This window comes from Eurosta solidaginis, chromosome 2, assembly GCF_040869045.1.
Source record: "Eurosta solidaginis isolate ZX-2024a chromosome 2, ASM4086904v1, whole genome shotgun sequence".
Taxonomy (NCBI): Eukaryota; Metazoa; Arthropoda; class Insecta; order Diptera; family Tephritidae; genus Eurosta; species Eurosta solidaginis.
The window spans coordinates 281,452,355-281,470,421 of record NC_090320.1 but is presented as its reverse complement, the minus strand read 5'-3'; the positions used below and the strand labels follow the sequence as shown (position 1 = coordinate 281,470,421).

The 18,067-nt window shown below is 36.0% G+C and overlaps 1 protein-coding gene across 16 annotated transcripts in view; it reads left to right on the top strand.

Annotated features, from left to right (window-relative positions):
* Window positions 1–18,067, top strand: part of Wdr62 (WD repeat domain 62) — a 378,801-nt gene that overhangs the window by 264,301 nt on the left and 96,433 nt on the right. Inside the window, exon 1 of one of the 16 annotated variants that reach the window (XM_067768224.1) lies at window positions 8,075–9,534. The exons of 14 other annotated variants lie outside the window; for them this stretch is intronic. In XM_067768224.1, the coding sequence (XP_067624325.1) occupies window positions 9,469–9,534 (66 nt within the window). In that variant the 5' untranslated portion in view covers window positions 8,075–9,468. Of the gene's footprint in view, window positions 1–8,074; window positions 9,535–18,067 lie in introns of those variants that run through there. One more of the 16 variants, XM_067768226.1, reaches the window with a different exon arrangement.

Below are 18,067 nucleotides of genomic sequence, written 5' to 3'. Positions count from 1 at the left end.
TGTAAATACGCAATAAATCTTTAATTAATAATTACTTACATACTTAAATGTATTTAATAATAATACTTAATGTCCTTTGTTCGTATACACCCAAGTATGGTTAATTTGTCGCTGCAGGCAAGCAGTGGGGAACACAAAACAATTAAAAGGGGAGACTGAAAATTGATTTAAATAAATTATAGAAAACAAAAGCAAAAAATTTTAATTAAATTAGCTTTACGCCAATATGCACTTCTCACAAAATGCACATGCATCACATACCACTCAAACTTTTCGAGTCTAAAATTTTCAAAAATAGTTCTAACAAAGTGCTTCCTGAGGGTATTGAACGCGTTCTTACTACAGCCAACTATTTACACAGAAATACTCCACAATCGCTGTAAGTAGCGTTTTCAGCTTCTGCAGTTGTAGTTTTGAATGTGTAAACAGTATGGGGAAACCCTGAATGTAAGCGTTAGTGTAAGTGGAGGTTTGCGGGAGCAATGGTATATTTGATATGAGCGAAATCGGGCAGCAAATTTGTTAGTAGATACTAACGAAGGCAGAAAATAAATCGACAATATATAAAGGAGAAAGTGAAAAGACAATTGAATAGAAGTAAATGTAAAGCGCGTGAAACAGAGGAAGAGGGAAGAAAGGAAAAGAGCATTTTAAAAGCAATGTAGTAAGAAGGGGAAAGGAAAAGAGAAATTAAAACCGAACCGAACGATTTAGTCAATTTCTTTTTCGAAGTTTTAACGATGTGTTATCGATAAGTTATCGGTTTATTATCGATAAGTTAGGCTCATATTAGGTTTGCCAGCGGTGTGTTATCGACGAAGTATAAACGAGTTATCGATTTTTTATCGAAGTATTATATATTTATTATCCAGTAGTCCGGAAAGTCATCGATTTGTTAACAAAAAGCTATATATTTGTTATACGAGTGCTGCCAGTTGGTTATCGGCGTATTATCGATTTGATATTAAAGAGTTATTGGTTGGTATCGAAAATTGAAAAGTTATGAATTTGTTTTCAAAAGTTATTGATTTATTTTTAAGTCGCACACATGTACACATCGAACTCCCGAGTTCTTGGTACACAGACCTTTTTTATCACACCACGAGCCTTCGGAACTGTAGATTTATGCTCCTAGCGGTTATGACGTTCATGTTTTACGCATGCGTGCTTATAGCTCACTAACTAAAACAACAAATAAATGCAGGCGAGATAACCTCCGATGAGATTTTAGGCCGCATCTCACTTCCTATTTGCGTCGGGGTCCTTTTATTTTTTCCTACAAATCGGCGGGACGCGACCTACATATTTTGCGCCGACTCCGAACGTCATCGGCAAGGCAGATGGGTTTTCACTGTGAAGCTTTTTATTGCAGAAATACCCTCGGAGTGTATCAAATCACTGCTGAGGGCTTCTTAGAAAAACTTCTTTCTAAATTTTTGATGTTGCTTTGCCCGCGGCTTGAACCCAGGATCTTCGGTATGGTAGGAACGGAGCACGCTACCACCACACCACGGCGGCCGCCTTAGCTCACTAAGGTCAGTGCAAACAGGTATACATTTATAGGGGTCGGCTCGGGATTTAGTCATAATACTCCTTTCTGTCTTGCTAGATGGCTGCTAATATTGCCCAAGTCGTTTTCATTTTTTGGTAAATCTTATTCAAATAGAAGCTTCGAATTTCTCTCTTGACTACTACTAATGGTATGCACGTTTCGACGCTATTCATTTTCTCGCTTATTTATGATGACTCATGGCAAATCAGCTCATAAGGGCTCAAGTTACTCACGATTATCTTACGACTCGTAGCCCAGATAATACATAAGTCTAGACTATATTCTCTGGAGGTAACATACACTCACTACCTAACAACGCAGCTCGCTCTTTTAGTGTTCCCTGGCTGTGAGAATAAGTCGATACCTATATCCCTGCAAAAATCGCCAACCCCACAAATGTTCCAAAATTAACCACAAGTTATACAAAAAATATGGTCCAATTAACATTGCGATGTCCTAGGACTGGACCATATACTCCAGCTCCGCAGTACACCAGAGAATCCATGGAGTACCCACAGTCCAATAAACATCGTGTAGTGATTACAATCGTTAAAAACGAGCAATGATCGGCTTACAATATGTTCGTGTAGAAACATGAGTTGGTCCATTGCTGCATTACAGTGGAGTATAATGGTAAGTACTCCAGTGGACCACATGATCCAACGATTTTTGCAGGGAACGATAAGTGTTTTCTGTGAAAATGGGCGAAATCATTTGAAGTCACGCCCAGTTTGTATACACCGACCGTCGACCGTCTGTCCTTCCGCTCGGCCGCTCGGTCGTTAACACGATAACCTGATCAAAAATCGATATATCTTTACTAAACTTAGTTCGCGTACTTATCTGAACTCACTTTATCTTGGTATTGAAATTGGGCGAAATCCAACTATGACCACGCCCATTTTTTCGATATCGAAAATTTCGAAAAATTAAAAAAATGCCTTAATTCTATACCAAATACGAAAAAAAGGGATGAAACATGGTAATTGGATTGGAAATCAAAAGCCCTTGGAATCATGACAGGAATACTCTTCGTGGTATTACATATATAAATAAATTAGCGGTACCCGACAGATGATGTTCTGGATTACCCTGATCCGATATCTCGAAAACGCCTTCACATATACATCTAAGGTTCCCTCATTAATACTAATTAATAATTAATAGTTTGATGCCCATATCGTACAAACGCATTCTAGTGTCACCCCTGGTCCCCCTTTATGACGTTTTCTCGAAAAGGCGTCCACCGATAGAACTAAGGCCCACTCCCTTTTAAAACACTCTTTATTACCTTCCATTTGATACCAATGTCATACAAACACATTCCAGATTTACCATAGGTTCATTTTCCTACATGGTGATTTTCTCTTATTTTGTATCCAAAGCTGTGTGTAATGTTCGGTTACACCCGAACTTAGCCTTCCCTACTTGTTTTTTTTTTTTTTTTTTTATTTACATATCTAGTATTACGTTTTTATGAGAGAAAGTTCTTTAAACCAACAAAGCTTTTAAGTAATATATAAAATAATTTCTATTGCTATTGCGATATCGAATATTGTGATTGTTGGCTTTGAATTTATTTAGCTGCAACAACTTTTCCGTTATCGTCATTACCGTTTTACCATTAGCATCGTGCGGGTGCCCACAGCTATCAAGCCGTTGGTCTTCTCAGTTTACCAATATTTAAGTGTCTTTGTATTACTTAACTACTTTTTTGTTTGCGTTAAGTCAAGATAAATTAAATTTATAATGGGACATAAGCGTTAATTTCACTTGAATATAGAAGTGTCTTTGTATTACTTAACTACTTTTTTGTTTGCGTTAAGTCAAGATAAATTAAATTTATAATGGGACATAAGCGTTAATTTCACTTGAATATAGAAGTTAGGCATCAGAGACATGACTAAAAAGGGAAAATGTGATAACTTCTGTCATGTGATTGATTTGATTTCAAACATTGACTGGTTTATGGAAACGTGACTTTGGCGCTGAACGGCAACTCATACGAAAATTTTAAACAGACATCTTGATACCAATTTTTCCGAAGGAATTTGATAAGCCAGGGAACTTTTCAACACCACGTGTGAAACATCAATGAGTTCTCTCGACTGATTCAGGTTAAATGATAGTCCTTCTCTTGCCTGAACTCCCTGATAGAGCCTTGAGAGTCGTGTAGATTCTACATCCAACAGTCTTTATCTTTTTAAACGTAGTATAAAATATTTTAAACCATCATTTGGTCATTAAAATTCATTATGACTAACTTTTGCCATCTCGTGCCTTTCACTAATTTTTTGGTTTGTTTGGTAGTAATAAATCTTTAAGTTCCTCATATTATTTATCACATAATTTGTTTATTTACTTGTTTTAATAATTCCTTAATTTCTTCAAAGTTAGCGACTACAAATGCTCTAAACAATAGCAAAGTAAAATTTGACAGTACAAATAACATTTGAATAGCGATATAAAGAAGTAAAAAAAAAACAATCAAAACCAGTTTTGTGTGGTCAGCTGAGTCAAAAATAAAAACAAACCGCACAAAATAATGCTATATTTTTTATATATTTGTCATATATCATGATTTAACTTCTTATTGAATTCAAACATAGCCACAACTCTGAAGGTGAAATAAAAGTGTAATGACCAGTCACAATAATCTAATAATCTCGATCAGAGAGAGCAAAGAATTGAAACAAAACATTTCCCAGTTTACTGCATTCGATATTTAATAGAACTAAAAAACAAACGAAATATAAATTGTTATGACGGATGCTCATTTAGTTTATTTAATATTCAGTTTCGCATTATTTGGACCTCCTTCGGCGGCCACTCGATATTTTATCTGGATCAATTCCGGACAGTTTTGAGAATATTTTGGAATAATTTTGAAATTGTTTGCGGAATAAATTTGGGACTGTTTCGTTATTATTTTGAGCACGATTATTGCAGCACTGAAAGAGCTGCCGGCTCTTAAAAATCACCGGAAATAAAAATATAACTGGTTCCAGTTAGCTAATAGTAGAGACAACACGTACCGAAATTAATTTGTTCTTCTAAAGTTATCGGTATCGAAAAGTTGTGGGTTTCAAAATGTTATTAGTTCCGAAAAACTAGCAGCTCGACAAACATGAGCAGTTCCGTAAATATACTCGGTTTCGAAAAGCAATTGGTTTCGAAAAAGTTATCGCTTTCGGGAAAGTTATCGTGGTGTGATGGTAGCGTGCTCCGCCTATCACACCGACGATCCTGGGTTCACGCCCCAGGCAAGCAACATCAAAATTTTTGAAACAAGTGTTTTTTCAATTAGAAGACAATTTTTCTAAGCGGTGTCGTCCCTCGGCATTGTTTGGCAAGCACTCCGCGTATATTTCTGCCATTAAAAGCTTCTCAGTGAAAACTCGTCTGCCTTTCAGGAGCCGCCAATTTGTACGAAGAATTAAAAAGTAGCACGACGCAAATTGAAAGAAGAACTCGGTTTACATTTATTTATTTAAATATGCGAAAACCTGCGTAAAGGTAATTGGTTCTGAAAAATTAATCCATGCCATAGAAAAGTTCATAACGTACCGTAATTGTTATCTGTTTTGAAAAATTTACCTGTTCAGTATAGAAATCGGTTTCGAAAAAAGTTATATGGTCGTGGAAATTGGTCAATTCCCAAAAGTAGCAGCTTTTGAACAAAGTTTTAGTGCGAATAACTTACCGATTGAGTAAAATGTATGGGCTTCTTAAAAATTATCGAATCGGATAAATAATGCGGTTATTTTTATAGAACCAGTCGATCACGAAGAACCCGTTTCAAAAAAAGTAACGTTACTGTAATATTCATAAGTGCTAAAACCAATTTGGCTTCGAAAAATTAACCGCTTTGGAAAAAAACTTCTATTGCATACGTCACTACCATCGAAAGTATAACAAGTTGGAAAAAACCCGGTTCGCAAAAAAAAATAACTATCACGAAAAAGTAAACGATTCCGAAAAAATTGAAATAAATACTTCGGTCCCACCTGGTTTTTGCAACTGATTTGTTCGGAAGCGGTTTTTATTTCGAAACCGGCTATATCCGACATTTTAGGTACATTTTTATAACCGGTTAATTTTACGAAATGATACCAACGTTATTATGAAAGTTCCCCGATTAAGATTAAAGGCTGGAAGTAAATCGGCAACTATGGATCTTGTATCATTTTGAAATTAGCTGCAAACACACCTAAACTTAATTTACTTGAGAGGAGGCGCGTCAGAACAATCGGCTATATGATACCCGGCTTGGTCGAAATTTATTCCAACACCCCAAAAGCTTCAAATATTGGGGATTGAATCTGGTACGCTAGTATATTAGCAATTTCTGATACTAATCTGAATACCTTCACCAGGTTTTTTGCCCCTTAAACCTGCGGGTCTGTCTAACTACAGTCGGCTTTTACGATAGGCGTACCTACTGCGAGAATTTTCTAAGCCTCCTATTACGGTGTTCACTTCTCTGCACGTATTTGCCAAAGTTAAGATATAACATACTTCTATCTGTCACTGGCTCTCCTCTTCTTGCGTTGCAAAGCTTTATTTACAAACATATTTTAAAATGCCGCCAATAAACAAAATGCAAATGGGATGTGCACACAGTAAACAAACTTAATGAATTACATCAGGCTCCGGAACACATTTATGAAATCGTCGACGAGGAACACAACGACAGCGACGCCACATTTTAACTCCTCCGCTTTATAGTTTTTTACTTTTGAGTCAAGCAACGTGATCAGCAATCATAAACACACCGCCTTAGCGCTGTGTGCCAAACGATTTGCCCAACAGAACCAGCCAAAATAGGCCATTCGCTGCAAGAGTTGAAATATTTAAGATTACTTACAGTTGACCGCGACGTGAGAGGAGCATTTTTTTATCTTTAGTTATTAAACGTGCGAATGTGTAATGTTAGCGTTACGATTGCGCGCGGTTTTATTGGTGCGAACTCAATTACTCTGAGGGCGCGCGGTCCCTCGTAACCGCATAGACTATTTATTGTGTTTCCTTGCACTGATTTCCGTTTTCTTGGCTTACTTGCGTTGATTTGCTCCTACTTATTTGCGTACTTTGTACCTCAACGAGCTCTTTATTAACATATTTTTACTAGCTAATTTTGAGTGACATTACCGAGGTTAGCTTCTGATTTTTTTTATGAATTCGTATGACAGCATAGTTGCATGTGCGCGGCGACGGCGAATCCACATTTCGACGCCTCCGCTTTAGCTTTTTTGACATTAAATCAAGCTACTTGATGAGACAACATAAACGTAAAGCTGTTGTAAAACTTTTGATACTTTTTTAAAACTATTTACTTTGTTTTTGTTATAAATTATAAAAAGTTGGCTACGCGGTTGGCGTTGTTGGCGCGCACTCAAATATTCAATAAACCAGAATGCTGCGCTTTGCAGCGCGGTAGCAATAAAGCGCGTCCTCATAATCGCTTTGACTTTGACTGACTATGTGGATCTGGCTTCGGTGTTCATTGTTGTTCCTATTCCTCTGGTTTCTGTTTCTGACTTAGCATAATTGCTTTGCTTAGTTATGTTTTTGTACTTTGTATCTTGGACAGCTATGATTTACTTATTTTTTTTTTTTGTCTAAGTCTGAGTATTATTGCCGCTTTTAGCTTCTAAGTTTTTTCTTTGATTTGTTTAACAACAGAATTGTGGTGGATGCATATGCGCGACGATGCGAAAGACGAGCACGTCGTCATATTTTAACGCGTCTGCTTTAGCATTTTTGACTTTGAGTCAAGCAACGTGATTAGCGATCATAAACACAAAGCCTCGGACTAGTTAACAGCAGAAGCAGCAACAAGCAGATGTAAAAGTCTCAACAAGTAATTAAGATTATTTACAGTTGACCGCAACGCGCAACCAGCATTCCTTATGTCACAAATTCTTAAAAGTTGACTGCGCGTTCCGAGCGCGGCAGGCATTCTTGGCGCATTCTCAAATACTCAATAAACCAGAACGCTGAGCTTTGAAGCGCGTTAGCGATTGAGCGTGCGCGGTCCCACAATCGCTTAGTTTGGTTATTGTTTGACTTCTGTATTTATTGTTGTCGGTTTTTCGCTCTGGTTCCGTTTCTGCATTGGCTTCCTTGTATCACTTATATTTTTAGGCTGATTCTGGGTGAGCTGTTAGCATATTATTATTTTATTTTTTTATTTTAAATTCATGTGCGCGACGACGCCAACTTCACATATTGACGCCTCCGCTTAAGCATTTTTGACTTTGAGTAAACAACGTGATCAGAAATCATAAACATGCTGCCTCAGCGCTTACCTACGAATTGGTTAACAGAAACAATTACGACGAGCCGCTGCGAGAGTTGAACAAGTTAAGATTACTTACAGTTGACCGCAACGCGCTGGCAGCATTTTTTATGTTATAAGTTATTAAAACTTGACTGCGCGTTGCCAGCGCGGGCGGCGTTGTTGGTGCGCTCTCAAATACTCAATAAACAGTAAGTAGCGCTTTAAAGCGCATAACACCTGTGCGCGCTTTAGCTCTCGTTTGTGTTTATATTTTGTTTTCCGTTTTTAACTTGGCTTCATTGCTTTTGCTTTGCTGTTTTTTTTTTCTCCGCATCGTATTTTGGCCAGCTATTAAATCACTTGCTTATATTTTCTAGCTGATTGAGTGACATTGCCGCTGAGACTTTTTTTTGATTCGATATGACAACGGCGCGGTAGAGCGCGTGTGCCCGCTGTGTAAACGCGTCGACCGTTGCCAATTCAGTTTGATTTGAGCCGCGTTTTTAAGCGTTTCAAAAAGAATACAAACGATGCGAAACGGGCGTGAATAAAATGACGCGTAAGAAAAATAAAAAAATTATTTTATGAAAATACGAAAAAAGTGTGGTGATAAAAGTTTATATGCATTTGGGCGCGAAAAAAATTTGCATATTACTTGAAAAGCAGCGCAAGGCAGCAGCAAAGATCTTTGAAAAACAAAGTCATGAAATTTGAAAACGGATTTTTTAAGTTATTGTAAACGAATGGTATTGGGAAGCTTTTGAAAAAAACCTTATAGATTTTGGTAAACGTTTTTTGTGTCAGAAAAGCAAAACGAAATACTCCTTTCTTAAGAACGAGCACTGCCTGAGCTTCGAACGAGCGACCTTCACAGTTAGCCACGACCAAAGAGGCGTTAGTAAACGTCATAACTGTAGAATATACGTAAAAAGAAGAAAAATATAAAGAAAATACACCAAATAGAAGAAAAAACACAACAACAAAAAAAATCTCCAAAAATATACTACGAAAATTGTATATCGAAAACGGAGTACTCTAGTCAGCGAATTGAGTCTAAAGATTCAAATAGGCAAAGATAAAAAAATCGAGTTTGATAACTCATTCACGAAACTATTCTGCGATAATAATTATAATGTAATCAGCAAGCGCAGCAAATATAAAAACTACTCATTAATCAAAAAACTTTCGAATTGCACCTGGGATCAAAGCTTTCAAACAAGCTTCGAAATATAAAATAATCAATTGTGGATGTTAAGCAAAGTGCAGTGCTATCAAGAAATATCGAAAAAAGATTTTAAAAAAAATTTACCAAATACGAATTAAAAAAAAGAACAAGTGCAATATTAAAAAAAATATTAAAAAATTGATAAATCACACTCTTCTCAACACCAGTCAGTGCCATTACGATTGTGTCGCCCACACAACTCAGCGTTAGTTTTGCATTTATTTTCGCATAACGTCGAATCGAAATCAACGTTTTGAGTAATATAAAGTGTTTTTGTGTTCTTGAGATCTATCATTTATTTTTTTCTGCGCTCTTAAGTTCACTGAATTTTGTGTTTATGGTGATAAATTACCTTATTTCCATTGTAGAAATTTCAACGTTCAATGTTTTTCGAATTTATGGTGTAAAATGTTTGCACCACGTAATTCATCGCCAGTAGCCTTATATGGCAAGGAGGATGTGGCAGCTTATGAGGTTTGTAGATTTTAATACTTACAAGGTTTTTGAAACAACGCCAGTAATTAAGAACTAAGTTTTGTGAATATTTTGAAATTTTCGAAGAGCAATTGTTTAACAGTGACGTCACATACTACTCAAAATAAGAAGACTTTTTTAAATATACCAATTTTAAGGAATGTTATGTTTCTCGAATTTTCGAGTGTTTTTTTTAACCTTCTTTTTGTGTTATACAATCACGTATCGAAAACATATTTCACTCAAATGATAAATATGAATCTGCCAAGCTTTTTGTAAAACTAAAAGTTACTATTTCACTTATTACCCAAATCCCAATCACAATTTCAGTGCTATGACGATTAAAAAAATCGAATTCCATCACAGATCGTTTAACATGATACGGTCCCTGGCCCCCTTTGCATAGTAAAATATCGAAAATAAAGAAGAAAAATTTAATTGACGATGTTATAAAAAATAATTTGCCCTAACTGATCGGCTTACTTGCTTCTACGATAAATTTTATAGTCTAGTAGTGCTACATTTATCCCAATTTACGTAGATTTGTTGCTTCTTTTGCACAGTTCCTTGTATCTTGGACACTCATTTCATTTTGGCATATTTCCCCACATTCATAAAGGCGCGAGGCGAATACATCTCAAAATGAGTAAAATGAAAAACGAATATAAATGGGCAAGGAATGGCAGACTATGTCTCAGAAAACAATCGTAAGGCCCTTCTAGCGAGCAATTCGCTACTTTTTCCGAACTGATGTCTCTTAATACATCTAATGTCTTTGTTAATAGTTCACTGCCTTCTACATGGAATTCATACTCATCCACATTAATGGCTTCCTCTTCGATAGCGCCTCTCGCAACCGTGATTGTAATTCCAATGGACTGCCCATCGTTGGGAGTCCTCGCTGTCCCAGCTACTTCGTTAGTTGCTGGATCGTCAACTCATTCAACTTTGACATCTCTATCTTACACCTTTAATCCTCGAATTTATTCAACAATCCCAACTCTGGCACCCGTTGTAACATATTCAGAGAATTCTTGATTTTTCTGCTGCTTCTGTTATAGTTCGAATAAGCTTTCGAATAATAACTCAAATATTCAGTATAGCAAAATGTTCTTTATTTACAACTTTACTGTGGCAGTAGTATTTCACCATTACAATACTCGTGTACTTCACTAATAGCGTGATAAAATCAAATTGATTCATCATCACTTGCACTGCTCCTTTTTTGTATTACTCGGTTGCCTCATCATTATTTCTCTCAGTTTCGAGTATTTTCCCGAATATATGCCTATTCACCGTCTCTTATCATTGTTTCTACATATGTTTGTGTTATTTCTGTTGGATTTGTTAGTGATGTATAATACTCGATAAATTCGCCACAATATGTTTAATCTGCACATTTCCTCAATTTAAATTTAGAGAAGTTCGTAATGGCTTTAGGCAATGTTCGGCTAATTAAAGTTTAAATAGAATCAGAACTACAAGAAGTGCATTCTAGTATTTATGGCTCCAATAGATCTTCTTAAAAGATATTCAAACCCAACCTAACTTACGTTGGTAAAACATTTTCCACGCAAAATTTTTGTACAGAGCTTTTCTAAATTTATTTCGCCTAAAATACTTTTTCCCGAGGTTATTTCTACTTTAGAGTGACAGCTTCTACATATCTAGAAGAAATACTTATGTTATTAAAGAGCATGTTTGAATCTTGGTAAAAAGTCTTGTTGAAGTTCGTGAACTACTGGAAACGGCTTACTAAGATTGAGGTATTGATTTCAGAAGCTTAAATGTACAATACATAATTATGTATTGGCGTCTCTTCAACAAGGCCAAAATTAACCAACCCTCATTATTGTACTGGTAGCGCTCCAAAACGATGCTGGGTATTTATAAATCGGATATTAGGATAATCTACGAAATGTGGAATGGTGCAATACATCCCTTACTCTAAAAAATCATTTCAGGGAGATAAAAACTAAGCGACGCATGACGAGAAATCCCTTAAGTCTCCAATTTTCTTTCGGTTTTATTGATATACCTCATGCGCAAGATTCTGCGTCCATCCCCATATGAATAATACATCGGGTTCAGATGTAACAATTGCTGCACAACTTCAAAATTCTTTGTTGTTTTCCTGCAGCCAACTGTTTGAGGTTGGGGTATGTCCCGAAGTATTGGTTTATGGCCAAAGTTACCTTCATTCGAAAGTAGGGCACGTCTCTTTCGAAGGCGATGGACAAATTAGCATGTCGTACGTCCTGATCTTCACGTAAGAAGCAGGAATAACCTTGACAGCTGTTATCGACTATTTAATATAAAGCTATTAATATGTATATTTTGAAAACATTTATCGATTTGTTATCGAAAAATTATCAACTTGGCATCGATTTTTTTAGTATCGACAATTCGCTATCGATTTTTTATCGAAAAGTTATCGATTATCTATAGAAACATTTTCAATATGTTATTAAAAAAATAAACAATTTCTTATCGGCATTTTTCGATTTTTTATCGAAATTTTATCGAAAAGTTATCTATTTGTAATCAAAAAGCTATCGATTTCTTATCGGAGTGTTACCAACTTGTTATGAAAATGTTATAAATTTACTATCGACGACTTATCAGTTTGTTGTGGAAGAGATATCGATAAAACTTCAGTATAAATTCGATGATATAACCCGTCGATAAGAAACCAATATGAAGCCGATGACTTGTCAGTAATAATTTTCTATCGATAAAAAGCCGATAGCAAAACCGGGATTAATAAGCGCAATACAAAGCATTATAACGTCAGAGCTTCCGCAATCCAATTGTCAACCTCACTAACGCAAGGGAAATCCTGTTACAAATATGAATGTATAATACACATATTAACCAGGCGGGGCTCTGGCTATCCCAAGTTCTTCATGGAAATAGGGGGTAGGGGTGTTATGGCCCAGAAGGTTTAATGTGGTCATATAATCGTGCCCGAGATGGTCGGAACGTACCGGATCTTTGTCCGACAAGCGACCATTAACATCGATAACACTCCCCAAGTCCTTCGAGGAGTGTCTTTATCGTTAATACAACAACAATGAAACTCTTCTCAACAAGCCCAAAATTTACCTCTATTATGGTTTAACATCAAGTCCTGGGCAAGCTCTAGTTTACTTTAAAACATTTGTTTTCTAGACGTACACTTACATGTTCACACATCGAACTTCGCGAGTACTTGATACTCATGACTTGTTAATTTTTTGTTTTTGTTTTTTTTTTTTTTGCTTGTGGCACTGATATATGGACCCTTGATGTGATGATGATGAATGTATCAAATAACTCATTTAATACTCGTCACTGTGTTGTATTCCAAAAAGCAATTCATTTTATCTCAGCACGACATAGTATGACAATATCAACCATCAAAAATAATAATCAATTCAATCTTTCATTGCTACTGCCTAGCATATATAAAAAACAAAAAAGAGTAGCTTTCTCCAAATCAATAATTGTCATATCACTGTGAGACCTCACCCTGCTGTACCCCAAGCAACAAAAAAATGGAATACATTAATTACAACTGAACTTCCTTTGTAGATAAACTTCATTAACTTGACAATAGTTTGTAGCTGAAAAAATGGGCAGTGAATGTATTCAACAACTTCATTAGCATACATATTTAGTTTTACTATATAAAATACTATTTTGTAGACATGTTTATGATCTGTGAAACTTGTAACTCTTGCAGAGTTCAGCTGCGTATATTCTTAAGCATAGCTTGTGCGTTAAAGCCCCGACGCATAAGCAGTTTTTCATATAGATGAGTTTAACACAAGCTTATGCATTATGAGTAGATTGCACGTATTTTTATGGCGAACGGTAGAATGAGCGACACTGGCGCCATCTGATATTGAAAAGTAGCCAACTCCCAAATTTTGTTCCAAGCAAATCATAAGAAGAATAATTTGAAATTTGATTTGGCTAAGGGTGCTGGCACACTTTGCAGCGGACCAAGTTTAATTAATTTGCGATACTTTCGCAAAATGCTCAGAAGTGAGCTCATATATGAACAAAAGAAGATAGAAACTTTATTTTTATCCCAAAAAACCTGTAAAAAAGCTCCTACGCGAACAAAGAGCGATAGAAATTTTATTTACCGCATATCACTAGCTTAATGTTTGCAGGAATTCTCGCAAGTGAGCAAAGAACGATGCTCATTTTTGTGGCGCAAAACACTTTCTTATGAGCATTGTAACATTTGTGACAAAAACCACAATGCAGACAAAATAACGGTTCATAATTTCGTATATAGCGGTATTTCTTCTATCGATGCGCAGCGCAAAAAAGAAATAAAACAATTTTTTAGTTCTATGATATCCGCGAAAGTGAATACTTGAGTGCTGTGTTTGATAAATTATTTAATATTTATTATACGCAAATAAATAATGTGCAAAGTACGCGTATAAACGCCTCAAGCGCGCTTCAATGTTTTGTTACGAATATTAGCAAAACTAAGGGGTGCTGCTGTCTCTAAGCCGATGCTAAGCAGTGACGTGAATTCACATCAATAGATCAATCATTATGTATCTACATAAACGAAACAATAATTGCGTCTACACATATGTACCATGTACGTATACGGGCAGCGTAGAGTCAATGCACAAACACATGCATATATCTGAGATACTCCTATAAGTATGCAATGAGAAAAACTATAAAGTTGTGCAATTGTAGTTACAGCTGAGAAATTTGAGAGCTGCTGGACTAGTAGATTCTGGAAGCCTAGAAGATGCGAAGGTTGAAATCAAAGAGTATAAAAGGCGGCAATTGTAGAGGCGCTGGAATTCAGTTTGATTTGAGTTGTCAGGCAGTTTCGACTAAGACGCTATCTAGCGAGCAAGAGCAGTATTATTTTGAATAGTAGAGTTTCATTTGAGCTATCAATCAGTTTGGTTATTAAGCAAGCTATTCGTTGCACAGTTTGAGTGTTATTGTGAAGTACTTTAATAAAGGCCATTTTGCATTGTTACAAATTGGAGTTATTTATTCAATAGTTTAGTGATTCGAACTTAGCAGAGGATTGCAAATAAGAGGATTTGCAAGTAAATTCGTTACAGTATTTAATATTGGGGAACACAACGGGAAACGGAACAACTGAAAAATTCGCTCATTATATTTTTTGGATCATTTTGCAATATCCTTTTTGATACTTATATAATATTGTTTCCGAATCGGGAAAACAATTTTTTCAGTATCTAATTTGAGTCGAAAATGAATTGAATGGAATATTTTATCGGGCTACGCAGATTTATCAAAAAAAGTCTATAAAAAATATTGCTTAATATTCGCTAGCCTTTATTTGTTGCGACTATCGTAAACAATACTTTTACTGCCACAAACTGAACGACATATGAATCATACTGCTATCGTTTTCAGATGCGTTTGCGAGAGTTTTATCCGGTTCAGCCTCCTAAGGAGCTGTGCTTTACAAAATTAAAATCTCGATCCCGCTCAAGATGTTTTTATAAGGCGGACTTCATAATCAACGAGCTCAACGAATTGATTGCTACTCATGACTGGTCAGATCTTTATTCGAGTAATGACTTCGACTCAGCGACTTCATTATTTTACTGTATTCTTGATGGCTTCTTTGAAAGCTGTGTTCCCCTTCGATGTGTTAGTGCTGGAACAAGTAAACCACCTTGGTTCACAAGACAACAAAAAAAAAAAAAAGATTTTACAGTTTTCTTAATTCCAAGAGGAAAACATCTTGTTTTCCAGCTACCTTTTCTTTTGGTTGCAAGAATGCTAGTTCTGATAATGATATTGCGGAATTATTTGCAGAATTCTTCAAGTCGACCTACTCATCTAAACGTTTTCAACCCTGTAATCTAGTAATTGATAAGAATACTGTGCTTCAGATCCTTCTCGGTTTGAAACCGATTTTTTCTCCCTGTCCAGATGGTGTTCCTAGTTGTGTACTCAAATACTGTGCAGTTAACTTATCTGAGCCGATACATAAATTATTCCAATTATCTGTGGAATCTGCCACTTTTCCATTGATTTGGAAGAAATCATTTATTATACCTTTGCACAAAAAAGGTAGTAGGTCTAGTATCGATAACTATAGAGGTATAGCTAAGCTTTCAGCTATTCCCAAAACATTTGAGCTAATAATTACATGTCAACTTCAACACATGTGTAGCTCCATATTATCGCCCTGCCAGCATTGTTTTGTGCCGCGTAGATCAACTTTCTGCCATGAAAAGCTCTCAGTGAAAACTCATCTTCCTTGCAGATGCCGTTCGGAGTTGGCATAAACATGTAGGTCCCGTCCGGCCAATTTGTAGGGAAAAGCAAGAGGAGCACGACGCAAATTGGAAGAGAAGCTCGGCCTTAGATCTCTTCGGAGGTTATCGCGCCTTAGATTTATATATTTTTTTTAGATCAACTACTACCAACTTGCTAGAGTTTACTTCTTTTGCAATGGATGGATTTTTAAACAATAGGCAAACGGATGTGATCTATACCGCCATCAGTAAAGCGTTTGACTCTGTCAATCATGAAATTTTAGTTTACAAACTTGATTTACTTGGATTTCCTAAGCATTTATTTGCATGGCTCGAAAGCTATCTCGCGAATCGGACTCGACAAGTTTTGTTTAAAAACAGTCTTTCTAGGTTGTTTGATGTAACGTCTGGTGTGCCTCAGGGTAGTCATTTGGGTCCGTTACTTTTTACCTTGTTTATAAATGACTTACCACAAACTCTCATACATTCCCGAACTCTTATGTATGCAGATGATGTTAAACTTTGTTACTCATACTTGCCTTCGGAGTCTTCCCGTGTGGAGTTTCTTCAGGCAGACTTGGACTCATTTCAATGCTGGTGTACTGCAAATTTACTAGTTTTGAATTGCTCGAAGTGCAAACTAATGACATTTCATCGAGTGAAGCCAAGTTTGACATCGTATACGTTAAACAGCACGCCTTTGGAGCGTATATCTGTCGTAAGTGATCTAGGCGTTCTTTTTGATCCTAAACTGACTTTTAATACGCATTTTCAGCAATGGTAAGCAAAGCAACGGGTATACTCGGTTTTGTCAAGCGATGGGCTAAGTAGTTTAATGATCCGTATCTGACTAAGACCCTCTACACATCGTTAGTACTACCAATCTTAGAGTATTGTTCGTGTGTCTGGTGCCCAGGGTATCCAAATTTTATAAAGCGTTTTGTGTCAGTACAGAAGCAATTCAGTATATTTGCACTACGTGGTCTTAACTGGGATTCTAGTGTACATTTGCCACCATATAGAAATAGGCTTCTCCTTATAAATCTGCCAACTTTCGAAAATCGAAGAACTTTACTCGGGGTAATGTTCATTCACAAGCTCATTATGGGCGAGATCGACTCCTCTGATCTTGTTAGTCGACTAAATTTTGCTGTTCCTGGTAGAACGTCTAGGCACTTTGTGCCTTTTTATTTACCATTTTGAGGGCAAAATTTTGCCAAAAATAATCCACTGCGAAGCTGGTGTTCGCACTACAACAACTTGTATAACTGCATCAGTTTTAAATGTTCTTTTTCCGAGTTGCATAATTCAATACTGTCACGTCTGGCCTGATATTTTGTACTTTCTTTCATATTTATGGTTGAATTTAATTATTTTTAACTGTAACATTAATTTTATGTTTTATATATCTTAGTAGTCGACCGCATTGTGTCTGTGTCGACTTTAATCCAAAAAAATTAAATTAAACAAATCAAATTTCGTAAATCGCTCAAATATGGTATCATTTGCGAGCATTTGGTCCGCTGGGTGGTAACTTTTCTAACACTTTTGGAAATTAAAAACTGCAATATAACAAATGAATACGACACAAGATATGTTACCAAGTGTTTTTGTTGTATAGAGAGAATGTTTATAACAGTGCTTCGCGAAATTTTGTATGTAAATGGGCAAGGCGAAATAAACTTTAATTGCCAAGTCTGAAGGTTCTTCATTGTGGTGATGTTACTGGAATGCATAAGCTTGTGTTAAACGCATCTATATGAAAAATTTCATTGTGCCGCGGCCTTTAATGACCTTGCAATACAAAAATGCATATGTCTCTCCATCTTATTTAAGGTATGTCAGTTTTCCATAAAACATATCACTCAACTGTAGGCAGTTGTTTCCAAATCATATCTTTTAAATTTCAAATATGTCAAGGTGTGTGCCTTTAGAATTTTGATATTTTTACTTAAAAGCTTATCTGCTCAAAGCATACATGCAGTGAGTTTTAATTGATTTTGTTTTTTTTTTGTTTTGTTTTGTGTTTTGTTTTGTGTTTAGTGTTTTGTATACATGTTAGTTCATATTCCGTGTTTTGTTGGTTATCTCTTTTTTCCATTTGTTTTTATATCTACTTGAACTTTTTGTTAGAAACCTTAAGCCAGTCACTGCATACAAAATGAATTTGAATAGTAAAAATAACACACCCGCCAACATGTCTTTGTACAAACAAAGCATTAAGTTTCAAATAGTTGTATACTTATATAGCCCCGAGTGTTTTATTT